At 35.4% G+C, this 23227-nt stretch overlaps 1 protein-coding gene across 7 annotated transcripts in view; it reads left to right on the plus strand.

Annotated features, from left to right (window-relative positions):
- The window catches only part of TSGA10 (testis specific 10), a 114409-nt gene that overhangs the window by 38228 nt on the left and 52954 nt on the right, over positions 1–23227 (plus strand). For all 7 annotated transcript variants that reach the window (XR_006888848.1, XM_046663366.1, XM_046663363.1 and 4 more), the window contains one exon: positions 22940–23055. Coding sequence is in view for 6 of the 7 variants with exons in the window: in XM_046663366.1 (XP_046519322.1) it covers positions 22940–23055 (116 nt within the window). In the remaining variant the exon portion in view is untranslated. The remainder of the gene's footprint in view (positions 1–22939; positions 23056–23227) is intronic.

The raw sequence follows: 23227 nt of genomic DNA on the forward strand, positions 1-23227 counted from the left end.
TAATTACTCTTCTTCTGTCAAAGCCACAAGGAATCTTTCTCAGATCTTCACTCTGAGAACCTAGTGAGGTTTCTAGAGGTAAATATGCTGAAGTATGAGGGCCCGTCTAAGACTGTGGCTTCTAGGAACTTCTCACTCCCGTGTTAGTGTACACAGCCTCCAGCAGTGTGTCAAAATCATCATTTAAATGTTTTCAACCATTTATGATTCCAGTGGCTTCTGCTCCAGGTGAGCAGATCTCTGTTGTGACTCTCTGAACTGGCCTTTATTTTCAGATTTTGGGGTGGCGTTTTGCCCTGCAACTCACTACCCTGATATGTCTACGAAAAGACTCTGATTTTCAGTTTCTTCATCTTTTTCTTGTTGTAACAATGGAAATGACAGCTTCTAAGCTCTTTACATGTCAGAGCTGAAACCAGATTGTTATATGTTGATTTTTTCTTTTTTCTTTTCTTTTTTTTTTTAGGATTGACACCTGAGCTAAGGTCGGTTGCCAATCTTTTTCTCTTCTTCTCCCCAAAGCACCCCCCATACATAGTAGTATATTCTAGCTGTAGGTCCTTCTAGTTGTGCTATGTGGGATGCTGCCTCAGGATGGCCTGATGAGTGATGCTAGATCTGTGCTCAGGATCCAAACCGGTGAAACCCTGGGCTGCTGAAGCAGAGCGTGCGAACTTAACCACTCAGCCACAGGGCTGGCCCCTGATTTTTATATATTTTTCTGGTATTCTACAACATTATTAAATTTACCTTTTAGTTATAGTAGCCTTTCTGGTACATTCCATTTAATTTTCTACGTAGACAATTAGGTCGTTTGCAAATAAAGACAGTTTTACTTCAGTCTGCATGCTTTTTTTTCCCTTTTTCTTGCCTTATTGTACTGGCTTAGAACATCCAGTACAATGTTGAATAGAAGTGGTGAAGTGGACATCCTTGTCTTGTTCCACCTCTTAGGGAGAAGCATTCAGACTCAACAGTTAGTATGATGTTAGCTGTATATTTTTCATAGATGTCTTCTATCAGGTTCAAGAAGTTTCCTTCTATTTTCAGGTTACTGAGAGTTTTTTTCAGGAATGGATGTGCTTTGTCAAATCGGTCAGAGTATATTACACTTTTTTATAGATTTCTGGTCTCAGTTAACTAATGTTTTGTTTAAGATATTTACATCTATTTTTATAATCGAGATTGGCCAATGATTTGCCTTTCTTGGGGCTTTTGTAAGTCAGATTTTGGTATCAAGGTAGTGTAAATGTTATAATCTTTCCAGTTCATTTTGTCTTCTTTCATTACCTGGAAGAGTTTATATAATATTGTAGTTTTAGTACTTACCAGTGAAGCCATTTGAGTCTCGACTTTTCTCTGAGGGAGGGTTTTATTCATTTAATGGATAGAGGAACAATTAGAAATTTCTTCTTATGCCATTCGGTGTATGTTTTTTAAGTCATTTATCCATTGTCTCTGAATTGTAAAACATTTTTAGAAAAATATTTACAATGTCCTATCAACGTATTAATGTCCATAGAATCTAGTGATTTCCTCTTTTTATAGTCTCTTATTATTAGTCTTTTCAAAGGACCAACTTTTTGCTTTAGTGATCCTTTCTATTGTTTATTCTTTCATTAACTTTTGTTCTTTATTATTTTCTTCAGATTTATTTTCTATTTTTTTCTAATTTCTTTTGATGAATGCTTACATTATTACTTTTCAGGCTTTCTTTTTTCTCATATAAACATTTAAGGCCATAGATTTTCCTTAAAATTCTTGGAATGTATCCTACAAGTTTTGTTATGTACTTCTTTCTTTATAAAATATTTTTCAGTTTCCATTATGACTTCTTATTTGATCCATTGGTTATTTATAAGTGTGATTTTGACTATCCAAAGACATAATGAATTTTTACTTATCTTTTTTGTGATTGATTTCTTGCTTAATTACATTGTTTTGCAGAACATAGATTTCAAATTTCTGAAATATTTTGTTTTCTACTTTTATGTTCAAAATTTGGTAATGAGCTGTGTATACTTGAGAAATTATAAATTCTGAGATAGTTGGGTGCAGTGTTTTACATTTGTCCATTAGTTCAGATTTGTAATCATGTTATTCAGATATTCTGTATTTGTACTATATTTTATGTCTCATTTAGAGAAATTTTGTTGAAAGAGTTGTCTAAACTTCTGGCTGCAATGTCTCACTTCTTGTTCTCTTTCAAACCTACTGCAATCTGCCTTTCTCCTCCACTATTCTATTAAAACCTTTTTCAGGGTAATAACAGACATTTCAAACTTAACATTTCCAAACCTGAGTTTCTGCTATCTGCTACCCTTTCTCCTCTGACGCACAAATCTGCTCTTTCAGTCTTCCCATCTCAGTAAATGGAAACTCCATTCATACAGTTCATGGCCTGAAACCTTGAAATGATCCATGATTTCTCTTTTCATACACCCATATCCAATCCAATTGATTCTATCTTCAAAACGTATCCAAAGTTGAGTATTTTTCATCACCACTATTGTAATTTTGCTGGTATAGAAGGATATTTTTGCTAGGTAGAGAATTCTAAAGGTTGGGAATTATTTTTATTTTAACCTTTTGATGGTAATCCCTCCACCATCTTCTTTCATTATTTTTTATTAAGAATTCACCTGTCGGTTTATTTTTTATAGATCAATGTCTTGTACTTTAAAGTACACTCACATTTATCATAGGTTTTGTATTTACATGTACAAAAGGCAAAGAATTACAAAGAACTACTCTGGAGCTACATAATCCAGCTACATTCAATATAGTTAAAATACTGTTGTCCTTGTTCTCCGTCTTCTCATTTTTTGAGAAAATTATGTTTTGTTCCACGTGTGAACTTCACTTGTTAGAAGTTGAGTCCTGAGCACAGTTCAGAATGTGTCTGGGTTTCTATATCTGTAAACTGAGGTTTCATAGTGTTCCAGGCCAAATCAACCCAAAAGAAATACATCCATTGCTGTTTGGGTTTCACTGCTGGTGAAGAACAAAATCCCCAGGGTTTCAAAACTAATACACATTATCTATGTTTTTATACTGCTGAAGTGAACTTTTCTTTGTAAACAGGCATATTTTAGTAGTAGAAGTTCTTCTGTTTGGGTTTCCATATCAGATAAATCAACACTTGTAAAAAGCTGGAGTGTTTTCAGAATACTTCCTAGAAGCAGATTTAAAAAAAAAAATCTGTGTGTCTGTATCAGTGCATGAAATATTTCTAGGCCCCAAAAGTTAGAATTTCCCATGCAGTTGAATGATTGATAGAGCTATCTGTTAATAAAAAGTTAGTTTAGATTCCTGTGTCCAGTGATTTTAAGACTGGTTCAGTTTGATTTTGGGTATTTGAGGCCAAGAAGATTTTAATATCAAAGTCTATTTTAGATGACATGATATTATATGTAGAAAATCCAAAAGAATCAACAAAAATCGAACTAATAAAAATCTGGAACTTATACAAGGTTTCAGGATCCAAAGTTAATGTACAAAGTCAATTGCTTTCCTATATACTAGCAAAGAAGAAGTGGAATTTGAAATTAAAAATGCAATATTGTTTATATAAACACCAAAAAAGAAGAAATACTTAAATATAAATCTAACAAACTATGTATAAGATCTGTATGAGGAAAACCCCAAAACTCTGGTGTATGAAATCAAAGAAGAACTAAATAAATTGAAAGATATTCCATGTTCATGGATAAGAAAACTCAATATTGTCAACATGTCAGTTCTTCCCAACTGGATCTATAGATTCAATGCAGTTCTAATCAAATTACAGCAACTTATTTTGTGGATATCAACAGACAGTTCTATAAAGTTTATGTGGCGAGGTAAAATATTGACAAATTGGATATTGAAGAAAAACAAAGTTGGAGGACTGACATTATCCAACTTCAAGACTTACTATAAAACCACAGTAGTCAAGACAGTGTGATACTGGCAAAAGAATAGACAAACAGATCAATGGAACAGAATAGAAGGCCCAGAAGTAGACCCACATAAATATAGTCAACTGATACTTGTCAAAGAAGCAGAATCAATACAATTAGAGCAGAGATACTCTTTTCAGCAACTGTTGCTGGAACTACTAGACATCCAAGTGTAAAAATAAAATGAATCTAGACGCAGACCTCACACCCTTCTGATTAACTCTAAATGGATCATAGACCTAAATGCAAAACTGTAAAACCTTTAGTAGATAACATAAGGAGAAAACCTAGATGACCTTGGGTATGTTAATGACTTTTTAGATACAACAACAAAGGCACAATCCATTAAAGAAAGAACTGATAAACTGTACTTCCTTAAAATTAAACACATCTGCTCTGCAAAATACAATGTCAAGAACATGAGAAGATAAACCACAGACTGGGAGAAAATATTTGCAAGACACATCTGATAAAAAACTTATTCAAAACATGGAAGAGACTTTCCTTTCTCCATTGTGTGTTCCTGGCTCCTTTGTCAAAAATTAGCTGTCCTTAGATGTGTAGGATTATTCTGGGCTTTCAATACTGTTCCATTGATCTGTATGTATGTTTTTCTGCCAGTACCATGCTGTTTTGATTACTATAGCTTTGTAGTATATTTTGAAATCAGGGAGTGTGATACCCCCAACTTGTTCTTTTTCTCAGGATTGCTTTGGCTATTCGGGATCTTTTGTTGTTCCATATATATTTTCAGATTCTTTGTTCTATTTCCATGAAAAATGTCACTGGGATTCTGATTGGGATTGCATTGAATTTGCAGATTTCTTTGGGTAATATGGACATTTTAACTATGTTTGTTCTTCTAGTCCATGAGCATGGGATATTTTTCCATTTCTTTATGTCTTCTTCAGTTTCTCTCAATAATGTCTTATAGTTTTCAGTGTATAGATCTTTTACCTCCTTGGTTAAATTCACTGATAGGTATATTATTCTTTTTGTTGTGATTTTAAATGGGATTGTATTTTTGATTTCTGTTTCTGCTAGTTCATTGTTAATGTATAGAAATGTGACTGATTTTTGTATGTTGATTTTGTATCCTGCAACTTTACTGTATTCATTTATTATTTCTATTGGTTTTTTTGGTAGATTCTTTAGGGTTTTCTACATACAGAATCATGTCATCTGCAAATAGTGACAGTTTTACTTCTTCCTTTCCATTTTGGATCCCTTTTATTTCTTTTTCTTGCCTAATTGCTCTGGCTAGGACTTACAATACCATGTTGCTAAGAGTGGTGAGAGTGGGCATCCTTGTCTTGTTCCTGTTTCTTTGAGGGATAGCTGTCAGATTTTCACCATTGAGTATGATGTTGGCTGTGAGTTTGTCGTATATGTCTTTTAATATGTTGAGGTCCTTTCCACAACATACAATGGAGAAAGGAAAGTCTCTTCAGTAAATGGTGTTGGAAAAACTGGATAGCCACATGTAAAACAATGAAAGTAGACCATTATCTTACACCATACACAAAAATTATCTCAAAATGTATTAAAGACATGAATGTCAGACCTGAAACCATAAAACTCCTAGGAAAAAACACAGGCAGTAAACTAGACATCAGTCTTAGCAGTATTTTTTGAATATCATGTCTCCTCAGGCAAGGGAAACAAAAGAAAAAATAAACAAATGGGACTACATCAAAATAAAGCTTCTGCAAGGCAAAGGAAGCCATGAACAAAATTAAAGGACAACTCACCAACTGGGAGAAAATATTTGCAAATCATATATCCGATAAAGGATTAATATCCAAAATATGTAAAGAACTCAATACAACTCAACACCAAAAATGAACAACCCAATCTAAAAATAGGCAGAGGATATGAACAGACATTTTTCCAAAGAAGATATACAGATGGCCAACAGGAACATGAAAAGATGTTCAACATCAATAATTATTAGGGAAATGCAAATCAAAACTGTAGTGAAAATATCACCTCATACCTATTATTAGAATGGCTATTATTAAAAAGATGAGAAATAACAAGTGTTGGAGAGGATGTGGAGAAAAGGGAACCCTCATACACTGCTGGTGAGAATGCAAATTGGTACAGCTACTATGGAAAACAGTATGGAGATTTCTCAAAAAGTTAAAAATACAAATACCGTATGATCCAGCTATTCCATTACTGGGTATTTATGCAAAGAATGTAAGAACACTAATTCAAAACTAGATGGATATATATGCACCTGTGTTCATTGCAGCATTATTCACAATAGCCAAGACTTGGAAGCAATGTAAGTGCCCATCAGTGGATAAATGGATGAAGAAGATGTGGTGTATATATGTATATATGTGTATATATATATATGTACACACACAGACAAAAAAACAGTGGAATATTACTCAGCTATAAAAAAGATGAAATCGTGCCATTTATGACAACGTGGATGGACCCTGAGGGTGTTATGCTAAGTGAAATAAGTCAGACAGAGAACGACAATTACTCATATTTGGAAGATAAACACATAGATACAGAGAACAGTTGGTGGTTATCAAAGGAGAAGGGGTGGGGGGAGGGCAAAAGGGGTAAAGCGCCATGTATGTATGGTAATACATGGAAACTAGACTTTTGGTGGTAAACATGATGCAGTCTATACAGATGTCAAAATATGATGTACAGCTGAAATTTATGTAATGTAAATGACTGTGAGCTCAATACAATAAAAAATAAATATACAAAAAACTCTTTCAAGACTCAACAATAAGAAAACAAACAACTCAATTAAAAAATGGGCCAAAGACCTGAAAGACACCTCACCAAAGAAAATTAAAAAATAGCAAATAAGCATATGAAAAGATGCCCCACATCATATGTCATCAGGGAAATGCAAATTAGAACAACAATGAAATACCGTTACATACCTATTAGAATGGCCAAAAATCCAGAACACTGACAACAAATGCTAGTGAAGATGTGGGTCAACAGGAACTCTTATTGTTGGTGGGAATTCAAAATGGTACAGCTAGTTTGTAAGATGTTTTGGTGGTTTCTTACTAAACTAAGCATACTTTTACCATACAATCCAGCAATCAGGCTCCTTGGTATTAGCCCAAAGGAGTTGAAAACTTATGTCCACACAAAAACCTACACATGATGTTTACAGCAGCTTAAATCATAACTGCCGAAACTTGGAAGCAACCAAAATCTATTCTAGGACTCTGGGCTGGACCAAATGGCAACTGTGTGCCAGATCTCTTATTAGTGTCAGATTGAAGACCTTCGTTATCTAATTTCTGGCCAGGCAAATTTCCCAACAGGATATTTTCCAAAATTCTTTAAAAATCTATCATTTGGTTCTGGTTATGTCATGTTTTGTGAAGGAAGCATTCTATTCTGTGCACTGAAATTTATGATAGGTGCAGATTTCTCATCTTGAATTTCAAGTCTTAGAAGTCATTCTGAGGTAACAAAGCATGAATTTCAGTCTTTGCTAACAAACTTGTTTGTAATATTATCTCTTAAAATGTTGAATGGTGAATGGAAACTAAAAAACCATCACCATACATTACAGCTTGATTTAATGAAGTGCTGTCATCTGTAACATTTTGTATTTCACTCGTTTGAGTTTCTCTGTAAACAATTATCTGTAAAAACATTAATTGAATGACTCTGAATGAAATTTCTTTACAACTGGGCAAAAATATGTAATCTGAGCACTAATGGAAAGTGCAACTTGAGAACCAAATCGCAATTTGGTTTGAGAATAAGACCAAGCAGAGGAATCGGGAATCCCATGGGGCAGAAGGTTTATAAAGTCTTGTGAGGTATAAGATGTATCTGTATGAGTAATGAAAAACGTTATTCTTTTGACTCTTTTCCCTAATTCTTGTAAAATATTAGGTAGACTTTTACCCATGTCCACTTGTATACTTGTACTAATTGGCTCAACAGCATTAGGCTTTTCAGTTTTCAAAAGAGATTGGCTCTCCTTAAGAGAGAAAGCATCTTGAACTAGCCAAGGATCACAGTTGCTATTGATAAAGCAATTAAATGAACACGACCCAAGGCAGAGCCCTGCTTTTTAGTACTTCCTACTAAGGCTGCACAGAGGAGTTGATTGTAACCTCCAAAAAGGCATTTAAAAGCAGCTTCTAAATGTATCTTGGAGGAGTTGTAAAAGTCTGTTTTCTGACATTGGAGTTACAAGAGTCTGCAAAGAAGTTATCAGGTTTATTGCTAAAGTTCCTATTTCTTAAATATCTGTTTTAGGTGTGGGTTTATTGGTCGGTGATTTAAAGGTTTGATTTGAGAACTTCTGATTATGCATGTAGTTTTCTATTTTCTTTTTTCTTATTAAATGGATCCCTGTGTTGTGAAGAGGTCTTATGACTATTTCAGAAGATATGTGGCTGCAACACAGTTTAATAGCATAAGGATAGCCATAATGTACACTGGGAGGTTTGGCCACAAGCTTCTGCTCGTTTTTTCTGGACTCATTCATTCTTATATGAATTAATACGATCATTACATTTATGCTCCTTATTTTAGCACACCTTTTTTTCAATTTTATCTATTTTTAGGTGCAGTAACATTGGGTTATAACGTTATATAGCTTTTGGATGTGCATCATAATATATTTCAAATTCTGTGTAGATTACATCATGTTCAACACCCATAAACTAATTATAGTCCATCCCCTCACATGTGAGCCTAATCACCCCTTTTGCCTTCCCCCCCTTCCCCCAGGGTAACCACCAATCCAGTCTGCATTGCTATGTGTATGTTTGTCATTGTTTTTATCTTCTACTTATGAATGAGATCATACGGTATTTGACTTTTTCCCTCTGACTTATTTCACTCAGCATAATACCCTCAAGGTCCATACATGTTGTCACACATGGACAGATTTCATCGTTTCTTATGGCTGAGAAGTATTCCATCATGCATAAATAACTCATCTTCTTTATCCATTCGTCCCTTGATGGGCACCTTGTTTGCTTCCAAATCTTGGCTATTGTGTATAATGCTGCAGTGAACATAGGGGTGCAAGTATCTTTGTGCCTTTGCGTTTTCAAGTTCTTTGATAAATACCCAGCAGTGGGATAGCTGGATCATATGATAGATCTATTCTTAATTTTCTGAGGATTTTCCATAGTGGTTGCACCAGTTTGCACTCCCACCAGCAGTGTACAAGGGTTCCCTTCTCTCCACATCCTCTCCAACATTTGTTGTTTCCTGTCTTGTTAATTATAGCCATTCTGACCGGAGTGAGGTGATACCTCATTGTAGGTTTGATTTGCATTTCCCTGATAGCTAATGATGTTGAGCACCTTTTCATATGCCTATTGGCCATCCGTATATCTTCTTTGGAGAAATCTCTGTTCAGATCCTTTGCCCATTTTTTAATTGGGTTGTTGGTTTTTTTGTTGTTGAGCTGTATGAGTTCTTTGTATAATTTGGATGTTAAACCCTTATCTGATACGTGGTTTGCAAATATCTTCTCCAAATTGTTAGGTTGTCTTTTCGTTTTGTTGATGGTTTCCTGTGCTGTGCAGAAGATTTTTAGTTTGATGTAGTCCCATTTGTTCATTTTTTCTTTTGTTTCCCTTGCCCGGTCAGACATGGTACTTGAAAATATGCTGCTAAGACTGATGTCAAAGAGCGTACTACCTATGTTTTCTTCTAGAAGTTTCATGATTTTGGGTCTTACCTTCAAGTCTTTAATCCATTTTGAGTTGATTTTTGTGCATGGTGTAAGGGAATGGTCTACTTTCATTCTTTTGCGTGTGGCTGTCCAGTTTTCCCAACACCATTGATTGAAGAGACTCTCCTTTCTCCATCGTATGCTCTTGGCTCCCTTGTCAAATATTAGCTGTCCATAAATGTGTGGGTTTATTTCTGGGCTCTCAATTCTCTTCTGATCTGTATGTCTTTTTTTGTGCCAGTACCATGCTGTTTTGGTTACTATGGCTTTGTAGTATATTTTGAAATCAGGGAGTATGATACCTCCAGCTTTCTTCTTTTTTCTCAGGAATCCTTTGGATGTTTGGGGTCTTTTATTGTTCCATATAAATTTTAGGATTCTTTGTTCTATTTCTGTGAAAAATGTTGTTGGAACTTTGATAGGGATTGCAATGAATCTATAGATTACTTTAGAAAGTATGGACATTTTAATGATGTTAATTCTTCCAATCCAAGACACAGAATATCTTTCCATTTCTTTGTGTCTTCTTCGATTTCTTTCAACATTGTTTTATAGTTTTTGGTGTACAGATCTTTCACCTCTTTGGTTAAGTTTATTCCTAGGTATTTTATTCTTTTTGTTGCAATTGTAAATGGCATTGTATTGTTAATTTCTCTTTCTGCTACTTTGTTGTTGGTGTATAGAAACACAACCGATTTTTGTACGTTGATTTTCTTAAAGGGATAGCTTTCAGTTTTTCTCCATTGAGAATGATATTTGCTGTCAGTTTGTCATATATGGCCTTTATTATGTTGAGGTATTTTCCTTCTATACCCATTTTATTTAGAGTCTTTATCATAAATGGATACTGTATCTTGTCAAATGCTGTCTCTGCATCTATTGATATGATCATGTGATTTTTATTCTTCATTTTGTTAATGTGGTGTATCATGTTGATAGATTTGCAGATGTTGAACCATCCTTGCATCCCTAGAATGAGACCCACTTGATCATGATGTATGATCTTTTTAATGTATAGTTGTATTTGATTTGCTAGTATTTTGTTGAGGATTTTTGCGTTGATGTTCATCAGTGATATTGGCCTCTAATTTTCTTTTTTTGTGTTGTCTTTGTCTGGTTTTAGTATCAGGATAATGTTCCCTTCATAGAATGAGTTAGGAAGCCTCCCCTCCTCTTCAATTTTTTGGAAGTTTGAGAAGAATGGGTATTAAGTCTTCTTTGAATGTTTGGTAGAAGTCATCAGGGAAGCCATCTGGTCCTGGACTTTTATTTTTTGGGAGGTTTTTGATTGCTGTTTCGATCTCCTTACTGGTGATTGGTCTATTCAAATTCTCTACTACTTCTTGGTCCAGTTTTGGAAGGTTGTATGTTTCTAAGAATTTATCCATTTCTTCTAGATTATCCAATTTGTTGGCATATAGCTTTTCATAGTATTCTGATATTATCTTTTGTATTTCTGAGGTGTCCATTGTATTCTCTCCTCTTTCATTTCTGATTTTATTTATTTGAGCCTTCTCTCTTTTTTTCTTGGTGAGTCTAGCTAAGGGTTTGTCAATTTTGTTTATCTTTTCAAAGAACCAGCTCTTGGTTTCATTAATTTTTTTCTACTGTTTCTTTTAGTCTCTATATCGTTTATTTCTGCTCTGATTTTTATTATTTCCTTCCTTCTGCTGATTTTGGGCTTTGTTGTTCTTTTTCCAGTACCTGTAGATGCTCTTTTAGATTGTCTATTTGGGATCTTTCTTTGTTGAGGTGGGCCTGAATTGTTATAAACTTCCCTCTTAGAACCACTTTTGCTGTATCCCACAGATTTTGGCATGTCGTATTTTCATTTTCATTTGTCTCCAGGAATATTTGATTTCTTCATTGACCCAATCGTTGTTCAGTAACATTTTGTTTAATCTCCACATTTTTGTGGTTTTTCTGGTTTTCTTCCTGTAGTCGATTTCTAGGTTCATTCCTTTGTGGTCAGAAAAGACGCATGGTATTATTTCAATCTTCTTAAATTTATTGAGACTTGTTTTGTGGCCTAATATGTGATCAGTCCTGGAGAATGTTCCATGTGCATTTGAAAAGAATGTGTATTCTGTGGTTTTTGGATGGAATGTTCTGTATATATCTACTAAGTCCATCTGGTCTGATGTATCCTTTAAGGCCAGTGTTTCCTTATTGATCTTCTATTTGGATGGTCTATCCATTGGTGTAAGTGGAGTGTTAAAGTCCCCTACTATTATTGTGTTACTGTCTATTTCTCCTTTTATGTCTGTTAATAATTTCTTTATATATTTAGGTGCTCCTATGTTGGGTGCATAGATATTTACAAGAGTTATCTTTTCTTGTTGGATTGTTCCCTTTATCATTATGTAGTGCCCATCTTTGTCTCTTGCTACAGTTTTTGTTTTAAAGTCTGTTTTATCTGATATAAATATTGCTACCCCCACTTTCTTTTCTTTGCCATTTGCGTGGAATATCTTTTTCCATCCTTTCACTTTCAGTTTGTGAGTGTCTGTAGGTCTGAAGTGTGTCTCTTGTATACAGCATATACATGGGTCTTGTTTTTTTATCCAATTGGCCACCCTATGACATTTGATTGGAGCATTTAGTCCATTGATGTTTAAAGTAGCTATTGATAAATATGTATTTATTGCCATTTTGTTAAATTTTTTTTTTCTGGGTGTTTTAGTAGTTCTTCTCTGTTCCTTTTTCTCTTGCTCTCTTCCCTTCTGGTTTGATGGCTATCTTTAGTAATATGTTTGATTTCTTTTGTCTTACTTTTATTCCTGCTTGTTATAGGTTTCTGATTTGTGATTACCATGAGGATCCTATTTAATATTCTATTTATATCACAGTCTATATCGAGCTGATAGACTCTTTAGCTTGACCTCTTTCTAAAAGCTCTACTTTTTCACTCCCCTCCTCCCACATTTTCTGTTTTTCAAATCATATATAGTCTCTTGTTTAGTGTGTGTCTATCCATTACCCTCTTATCATTGAAATAGGTGATTTTAGTACATTTGTCTTTTAACCTTCATGTTATCTTCAGAGGTAGTTGATCTGCTACCTTTACTGTATTTTTACCTTTACCAGTGATTTTATTGCCTGATTTTTTTGATAAATTTTTTTTAATCTCTATTTGTGGTCATTGCTTTCCCACTTAAATAAGTCCCTTCAGCATTTCTTGTAGAACTGGTTTCTTGGTGATAAACTCCTTCAATTTTTGCTTGTCTGGGAAGCTCTTTATCTCTCCTTCCATTCTGAATTACAACCTTGATGGATAGAGTATTCTTGGCTGCAGGTTTTTTCCTTTTAGTACTTTAAATACATTGTGCCATTCTCTTCTTACCTGTCTGCTGTTAGCCTGATGGGCCTCCCTTTATATGTCACTTGTGGCCTTTCTCTTGCTGCTTTTAGGATTCTCTCTTTGTCTTTAATTTTGGACATTTACATTATAATATGTCTTGGTGTGGGCCTCTTTGGGCTTATCTTGTTTGGAGCGCTCTGTGCTTCCTGAACTTGGATGTCTGTTTCCTTCCTCAGGTGAGGAAAATTTTCATCTATTATTTCTTCAAACAAATTTTCTGCCATTTTGTCTCTCTCTTCTCCTTCTGGGACACCTATAATCCAAATGTTAGCATGCTTGATATTGTCCCAGAGTTCCCTTAGACTGTTCTCATTTTGTTTAATTCTTTTTTCTTTTTTCTGTTCTGCTTGGGTGATTTCCTCTAGCCTTTCATCTAGTTCACTGATCCATTCTTCTGCATCCTCTACTCTGCTATTGAGTCCCTCTAGTGAATTTCTCATTTCCAGTATTGTGTTCTTCATCTCTGATTGTTGTTTTTTTAATATCTTCCAGTTCTTGGCTGATGTGCTCACTGTCTTCATCCATTCTTCTCCCCATATCTGTGAGCATCCTCATGATATTTTGTTTGAACTCTTCGTTGAGTAGGTCGCTTGTTTCTGTTTCATTTAGTCATTTTTCTGGGGTTTTGTCCTGTTCCCTTGCTTGGAAAGTATTCCTTTGTCCCCTCATTATGCCTCTTTCTCTGTGCTTATTTCTATGTACTACGTGAGTCAGCTATGTCTCCTGATCTTGAAGAAGTGGCCTTATGTATGAGATGCCTTATGAGCCCCAGCAGTGTGCTTCCCACCAGTCCAGAAGATCCAGGAGTGACCCCTTTGTGGGCTATTTGTGTCCTTCTGCTGTGGCAGGGTTGCTCCCACTGCAGGAACCCAGGGAGTCTAGTCTTTCCTTCCCTGGTCAGCTATTTATAAATCTGGTTTGGGGAGCCTCAGCACTGTTGGCTACAAAGTCTATCAGCACACTCCTATGGCAGTTTTCCTCTTAATTGGGTTGGTACCCACTGTAGCTGGTTGCTATGCTCAGGGGCTTACAGTTGCAATAGGCCTCAGGCCTACTAGGCTGTTGTCAGTTCTCTTAGGAGTGCAGCTGAGTGGGGCTAGCCCTAGTCATGGGAGCACTCAATTGTTTCAGGCTTTGGAAGGTGGGGCTGATCCTTTTTATGGCTATTTGTGAAGCACAGGTCTTCTGGTGCTGATAAGCCTTCCCCCCCCCCCCCGCCAGGATCACACCCACCGTCAACACAGTCCTGGTCCTGCACACTTCTGAGCCCCCTGAAGCCACACTGCAGAGGCCCCCACCTCTCCACCAATGCCCCCCATGGTTCACCTGGTCCTCACACAGGGCCTGCCCCACAGAGGCAGTCACCCTTGCCTGCCTGTAGAGGATTAAGGCACCCAGTCCATGCAGGCTGAAAAGTAGCCTGAGGGCTTGCTCTTAGGTGGGGCCAGTCCCTAGGGTGGGTTGCCTGCCCTGGCTGAACTGGGTTAAATCTGTGCACTAGTGGGTGTGGCAGACCCCTGGGCTAACAGGCCAAGGGATGAACTTCAGTTGCGCCCACTGGGTCTGTGTCAGCATGCCTGGACCAGTTCAGAACAGTGGCTCCCTCCAATGTCTCAGTCTCCGGAGAGGTCCCTCCTCTCACCAAGATGCCCCTAGAACCCACCAGGCGAATCTCGTTTCACCAAAGGACTGTCACCCTCCTCTCTGGTGATTTTAGGTTGCTGCAATGAGTGAGTTTGTGGGTGGGCCCTTTAAGACCTGGGTCTTTTTGGCTGTTGGCCAATAGCTTTTCTGGGGGGATCCTCGCTGGCCAGCAAAGCCAGACAGTAAGACCCCTGTCTTAATTGGGCTGAGTCTGAAGGATGCTTATAGCAGTATTGGCCCCCACTCCGGTCCTCACTCCTCCAAGGAGGGCTGCGTACAGTAGGGTGGCTCCCGACAGGCCAGCTGAGAAGCTCTGCTGTTCCCAAAGGTGGCTTTTTTCCTGTCTAGCAGCAATTTCTGGCCCTTCCTCCTTAGTCAGGACTGTCCCTTGTTGTGGGGGTTCTTTTTATCCAGTTTTCAGTTTTCTCTCCAGGGTAATTTTTCCAAAAATAGTTGTAACCTGGTTGTGTTCATGGGAGGAGATGAGTTCAGAGTCTTCTTACGCTTCCATCTTGACGAGATCTCTAGCACACATTTTTTTAAAGCACCATTTTACGAGAAAAAAGCTAAGAAAATAGTCTGACGGGGTATTGAAGGGATTCTCTAGTTGGACTAAAGTAAAATTTTACTGCTTTTTTGAATATTTTCTTATTGTTGATTTCCTTTGCCATCCTGCAGGCAGTGGTTTTTTTCCAGAGGCATGCCGAATGAGGGGTATTAGGTAGGATCTTGTAGCAGTCAGGTATAGTGCACAGAATGTTAGTCTCTGTTGTCCAGGACAGCTCCCACCAAAAGCTAGATAAGCTTCTGTGTTAGCACCACTCTAAGTTCTTCCTGTCTTGCTCCCATGACCCAAGGACCAGTGGTGGCTTCCCTTATCTTTCTTCTAGATCAGTCATTTCCTCTTTGACTGTGTTTAATCTGATGTGAAACCCATCGATTGAGTTGTTAATTTTGGTTTTTGCATTTTTAATTTCTAGAATTTACATTTGATAGTTTTTTATCCCTTCAAGTCTCTTGAGAAATGTTCGTTCTTGTCTTTTGTCTCCTTAAATATATTAAGCATAGTTGTTTTTTTTAAGTTCTGTTTCTAACTCACTTATTTTGATTCTATATGGTTCTATTTCTATTTAATCTATTTCTGTTCCTGCTCCCTGTGGGTCTATTTTTGTTATCTTTTGTTTCTCTTATTTTTCCAGTTATGTGATGTTGTCTTCTGTGTGTCTGGTTATTTTCGATTGAGTAAAGAATACTGAATATGAAAATGTGTAGAAATCATTTGAGACCAGGATGTTATTTTCCTCCAGAAAGGATATATATTTGCTTCTGTCAGAATTGAGATAAATTTGAAGCTTGGCTTAAATCTCTTGGTTTATTTTGAAGCTGGGCTTAAATCTCTTGGTTTAACTATTCAGGGCCCTAAACAAATTTGTATGTGTGGGGCAAGGTGGTTATGGCTTCCACCACTTCTTAATAGGACTGGACTCCACTTTTTGTCTCCTAGCTTCCTGAGACTGTCCCAGTTACTACTCAGCTTTTCAGCCTCTTATGTACCTTTGCCTGAATCAGCAGATTCCTTTTGGGGAAAACAAGCCTCATATTCTAGACCTACCTGTTGGGTTTTCTTCCTTCTCTTCTCAAATCTTGCTCAAGTAGTTTTTCACTCCCTACTTAGCTCTCTGCTGCCACCTACCCCCCAGATTTTCTAGTTTGTTCTCTTTGAAAGCATTGATCTGCATAGTTGAAACTGTTAAGTGAAGCAAAAATCCTCAACTTTTAATAATCTTAACATTCACTTTTATGTGTTAGATATGGGTTTTTCATGATTTATCCTCTTTGACACTCTATGGACTCTATTAATATGAATACTTTAATCTTTTTTTAGTTTTGGGAAATTGGTATTTTTTATTTCTTCTGGTATTTCAGTCTCCCTATTTTTATATCTGTTATTTGGGGATATATATTATCTAGATATTATCACTTCTACTTCTACACACCATACTTTTTAGGTTTGTTTTTGTTTTTTTACAACTTTCTTAAGGTATAATTGACATACAATATGTGCGTTAACTGCACATATTTAAAAAGTACAATTTAATAAATTTTGACATATGTATATACCCATTAAATTATCCCCATAATGCTCATATCTCTCATCCCCAAAAGTTTTCTTGTGCCCCTTGGTAACCCTTCCCTCATGCTGCCTCCTACCTGTTACCCCATCCTACCTGCAACCACTGATTTGCTTCCTGTCATTTTGGATTAGTTTCAGTTTTCTTGAATTTTATCAAAATCATACACCATGCACTCTTCTGCTGAGCTGCTTTCACTGAGCATAATTACTTTGAGATTGATCCAAGTTGTTTTATTTATCAGTAGTTTATTCATTTTTACTGCTGAGTAGTATTCCATTGTATCAATATACCAAATGGACATTTGGTTATTTTTAGTTTTTGGCTATAATAAGTAGAGCTGCAAATATAAATCTGTGTGTATGTATATGCTTTCATTTCTTTTGGATAAATAGCTAGGATTAGAATGGCTGAGTTGTATGGTGGATATATGTTTAACTTTTGAAGAACCTGTTAAACTGTTTTACAAAATGGTTTTGCCATTTTACATTTCCATCAGCAATGCATGAGAGTTCTGGTTGCTTTGTATACTTGCCAACATTTGATGTTGTCTTTCTAATTTTAGTAATACTAGTGGGTGTGTAATATATTACTATGGTTTTAATTTGCTTTTCCCTTATAATCAGGGATGTTGGTAATCTGTTCATTTACTTACTTGCCATCCATACGTCTTCTTTAGTGAAATGGCTGTTCAAATATTTGCCCATTTTTTATTGCATTCTTTATCTTTTCATCCTTAACTTATAAAAGTCCTTTATATGGTCTAGCTACAAGTTCTTTGTCATATACATGTTTTGCAAATATCTTCTCCCAGTGTGTGGCTTGCCTTTTTATTTTGTTAACAGTGCCTTTTGATGAGAAAGTTTTTAAAGTTTGATGAAGTACTATTTATTAAAGTCATTTTTCATTTCTCTTGTGCTTTTCATGTTCTGTTTAAGAAATCTTTGCCAAACCTAAGGTCACTAAAAATTTTTGCTATGTTTTCTTCTAGCAGTTTTATCGTTTCAACTCTTACATTTAGGTCTATAATACTTCTTGAATTAATTTTTGTGTAAGTTATTAAATAAAAGTAGAGAGGGTTTTTTTTGTATCCATTGGTTCTTACTTGTCAAGATTATTCATTCACCCATTGAATTGCCTTGGCATCTTAGTGAAAAATCAGTTGATTTATATGTATGAGTCTACTTCTGGACTCAATTCTGTTCCATTGATCTATTTTCCCATCTTTATGCTAGTATCACTCTGTCTTAATAATTGAAGCTTCATAATAAGTCTTAAAATCAGGTACTGTAAGTCCTAACTTTGTTCCTTTTCAGAGTTATTTTGGCTGTCCTAGGTTCTTCACATTTACATATATATTTCCTAATTGTCTTTTCAATATCTATAAAATGTTTATTGGGATTTTGATTAGAATTATCTTGAACCTATAGATCAATTTTGGAAGAATTGACTATGAACAATATTGAACCTTTTGATCCATAAACACAGAATATCTCTCCATTTATTTACATCTTTTAAAATTCCTCTCAGCAGTGTTTTATAATTTTTCAGTGTACAAATCTTGCACACCCTTTGTCATATTTATACCCAAGTGTTTTGTATTTTTGATGCTATTATAAATGTTTTTTAAGTTTTAGTTTCCTATTGCTTTTTGCTAGTAGAGAAGCAAAATTCAATTTCTGTATATTGCTCTTGTATTTTGCAATCTTGATAAACTCACTTATTAAGATAATTTTTTTTGTAGATTCAATAGGATTTTCTACATAGATTTTCATGTTGTCTGTGACTAAAGAGAGTTTTACTTCTTTTCCACTCTGAATGTCTGTTGTTTCTTTTTCTTGCCTTATTGCATTGGCTAGAACCTCTGGTGCAGTGATGAGTAGAAAGTTGAGAACAGTCATCCTTGTTTTGTTCTTGATCTTAGGAGGAAAGCATCAACCTTTCACCATTGATGTTAGCTGTAAGCTCTTTGTAGATGCCTATTATCAGTTTGAAAAAGTTCACTTCTATTCCTAATTTGCTGAGCCTTCTTATAAAGAGTGGATATTGGATTTCGTTAAGTGCCTGTTCTGAATCAGTTGATCTGATCATATTTTTTCTCTTTTTTAGTCTGTTAGTATGGTAAATTACATTAATTAATTTTAGATTATAAACCAACCTTGGATTCCTGAGTTATCCACTTGGTCATGCTGTATTATAGTTTTTATATATTCTTGGATTTGATTTACTAAAATCAATTAAAACTTTTTACATGTATGTTTAGGATTTCCCCCCAAAGCATTATAGTTTTAGTTTTTATGTTAGGTCTTTTGTATATGGTGTGATGTAGGGGTCAAGAGTCTTTTTTTCCCCACGTGGAATCCAGTTGTTCCAGTACTCATTGTTTCCTTTCCTCATTGGGTTTTGCTTTGACATTTTTGTTGAAAGTTAATTGACTAACTGTGGGCCTATTTCTGGGCTCTCGATTCTGCTTCACTAATTTGTTTGTTGATCTCAATACTACTGCCACATACTGTCTTGGCTACTGTAGTAGGTCTTGAAGTCAGGTTTGGTAAGTCCTCTAATTTTTCATTTCATATTTTCTATTTATTTATCCTTTACTATTTTCTGAGATTTGGTCTTTCAGTTTGCTAACTCATTCATCAGCTATATCCGTTCTGCTATTTGTACCATCCATTTTCTTTAATTTCAACTACTACGTTTCTCATACTTGTTACATCTATTTTTTCCTTGGTTCTTCTTTCATATTGCTAATATCTTTCTCTTTCTTTTTATATACCTTTTAGTTTAATTTCAAATTTTTGATCTATTTCTTCTAATGTATCTGCTACTGCTAGAGTCTGTAATCAGTATCGTTTGTCTCTTTTGAAATGGCTGACCTTTTCAAATGTCTTGTGATTTTGGCCTGTGAACACATTTTTCCATGTAGTTTTGGTTATTATGTCAGACAATGCTTTGGGGGGAACAGCAGTATCAGCCTCATTGAGTTCAGAGTATGGAGGACAGAAGAGTTCTAAGATGAGCGAGACACCATAAAATTGCAATCCCTTTTTGTCTCACATAACACCTGTTTTGTCAGTTTTTCACCTTTTGCCCCCCTGGGGTACTCCTTAATAACCGTGGCTGTATATTGGAATCAAAAGAGGAGCTTTAAAAAATAGTGATCTCAATTCCTGCCCCACGATTTTTATTTAGTTGGTTTACTTGTGCATCCTGGACTTTGGAGTTTGTTTTACTTCTTAAAGTTAAAATAATTATAGGTTCACAAGAAGTTGAAAAAATAAACAGAGAGGTTTCATGTACCCTTCACTTAGTTTCCCCCAGTGATTACATTTTACATAAATATAGTATAATATCAAAAGCAGGAAATTGACATTGATACAATGTGTGTATATAGTTTTATGTTATTTTATCACATGTGTGGATTCATGGAACCACTGCCACATTCAAGATACAGAACGATTCCATCACCACAAAGATACCTCTCTTTCTACCCCTTAATAGTCACATTTCCCCTTGTTCCCACCACCATCCCTAACTTCTGGTACCCACTAATCTGTTTCTTGGCTCTGCAATTTCATCCCTTCAAGAATGTGGTATAAATGGGATCACACAGCTGTGACTTTTGAGATTGGCTTTTTCACTTAGAATAATGTCACTGAGATCCATCCAAGTTGTCATGTGTGTCAGTAATTTGCTTGTTATTATTGCTGAGTAGTATTCCATGGTATGCATGTGCCAAAATTTGTTTAACCATTCATTTATTGAGGGGCATTTTGATTGTTTCTAGTTTCTGGCTATTATAAATAAGGTAGACCTTAGGCATTTAATGTAATTGGAGTGTTAAGGCTCAAGTCTCCTATGTTATTTTTTTATTTTTTGTCTCTTCCTTTTGTTTTTCTTATCTCTGTTTCTTTTTCCTGCCTTTCTACGGGTTACTTGAACATTTTTTAGAATTCCATTTTGAGAGACCTGTAATACTTTTGAGTATCTCTGTATAGATGTTTTCAATAGTTGCTTTAGGTACTACGTTATATATACCTAACTCATCACAGTCTATTGTTGTCACATTTTATCAGTTTAAGTGTAGAAATCTTGCCTTCCTTTAAGTTCTTTTACTTCCCCCATTTATAATTGTCTTAATAGATACAGATTTGTTTTTTGTTCTGCCCTAGACTTATGTTCCCTTAATGTCAGTGTTCATGTTTTTCATTGATATTTATTTAGTCTAAGATTTCAGATATTAGCCAATATTTCCTTGAATATTGTGTTTATTCTCTCCTTCTGGAATTTTGATTAGGTGACTATTGGACCTTCTCATTCTGTTCTTTATGTCTCTTAACCTCCATCTTGTATTTTTTTCTATCTTTTTATCTGTGCTCTATTATAGGTAATTTCCTCTGATCATTTTTTTCCCAGCTTACTAATTGTCTCTTCAGCTGTGTCTATTTTGTTCTTAAAATTAACTGTTGATGTTGTTTCTTTTTTTAATTATTTCAGTGATTTTAGTTTAATTTCCTGGTGTACTCTTTAGTTCTTTTTAAAGTATGCTGCTGCTTTTTTCTTTTTGTTATGTGTTCTATTATTTATTTTGTGTCTTAGTATTTAAACACATCCGTTTTTAAGTTTCTCTTTGATAATGCTGTAATCTACAGTTCTTGGGGATCTGATTTAGTTTGTGTGTCTTTTGACTCCCACTAAATTTGGGTTGTTTCTTAATGTGTTCTAAAATTTGAATTGGCTTATTTTGTTTTTTTTAAAGATTTTCTTTTTTTCCTCAAAGCCCCCTGGTACATAGTTGTATATTCTTCATTGTGGGTCCTTCTAGTTGTGGCGTGTGGGACACTGCCTCAGCGTGGTTTGATGAGCAGTGCCATGTCCGCACCCAGGATTCGAACCAATGAAACACTGGGCCGCCTGCAGCAGAGCACACGAACTTAACCACTCGGCCACAGGGCCAGCCCCTGTGAGCTTATTTTCAACAGGCCTTTATCTGAGGTTTAGTTCTGTCCCTGGGTTAAGGGCGTGTCCCTCCAGAGAAGTTTTGTGTTTATTTCTGCTGAGTGTTCTAAATTATAGGACCATCCTAGAACCAGATTTTATTTTGATTTCTTATCTTGAGATTAAGAATTCCCAAGGAATACTTTTAGTTGTTATTATTATCCTGAGCCTAGAAATGGTTGACAAGCTGATTTTCTGTAGTCTGGCCTTTCCACTAGTGGAATAGGCCTCTGAGGCTTTATGTGGGGAATGTTGGTGCTAATATCTGTGTTGCAGACATCTTTATGGCCTCATCTGTTTCTGAAGTTAAAACACAAGACCTTAGGTTACTGAGACAGGCACACCTCAACCATATCTAGCATAACATCAGTTCATAGCTTTATTGCTGATTTGGCTCAGGAGACTTCCCTTACAAATTCTTAGTTTTTCTGTACATTTAAAAGAGTGCTTCTTACATTTTATTGAGTATGTCTAAGTGTTTTGTGGTGAGAGGACTTTCAGATGATCTAGTTTCCATATTGCCAGAAATTAGAGTCTACTTACTTCTTTATTGACTGTGAACTCTATGAGGGCAGGGCCAATGCCCACCTAGTTCACCATAGCTTCCTCAACACCTAGTTCCTGGTACATACTAGACACTTATTAAGTGTTTGTGAAATGAATGAAATGCTGTTAATTACAGATTTATTTATAATAGCGAAAAATTGAAATGAATCTAAATGTCTGATAATAGGGGAGCACTTAGGTAAATGGTTATAATTACTTAAAAGTAAATGGCTATTGCTCATATAACATTTTCAGCCAGCAAATGATTTGGAGGGCTGTATTTTAAGATTAGAAAATATTAAAGAATAAGTGTAGGTGAAAAAAAATCAGGATTCAATTTTGAATTTATAGTATGGTAACTTTAAAATATACACAGCAAAAAAATACTGCATAGTGAAGACCAAAATGCTAATAGTAGCTTAAGTTGCAGCAATGGATTGAGGATCCTTTTTCCCGTTTATTCTTCAAACTTCCTATAATGTGTTTTATAATGAACATACTAAAAAGAAAAAATGTATATTAGTGTCCTTAAAAGGTTTTAGATTTAAATAGACTAATAAGTTAATCAAACATAAAAATTTAAGAATTAGTTTTATTATTAAAATGTTTACAGACTTTTATATGAAAACACAGAAAAAGATCTTTCTGATACTCAGCGACACCTTGCTAAGAAAAAATATGAGCTACAGCTTACTCAGGAGAAAATTATGTGCTTGGATGAAAAAATTGGTGAGTTTTTTTTCCTGACATTACTTTTTTTTTTTTAAGTCTGGTAGAAAATATCTTTTCTTCTTTTCAGTTATAACATGGATAAACTTGGAAATAGTTCCTTTGATTAAAAGTTTAGGAATCAGAAATCATGGAAAAATGTGTTTTTCATTGATAGTAAAATTTTTTGCTT

Source organism: Equus quagga, chromosome 5 (assembly GCF_021613505.1).
Source record: "Equus quagga isolate Etosha38 chromosome 5, UCLA_HA_Equagga_1.0, whole genome shotgun sequence".
Lineage (NCBI taxonomy): Eukaryota > Metazoa > Chordata > Mammalia > Perissodactyla > Equidae > Equus > Equus quagga.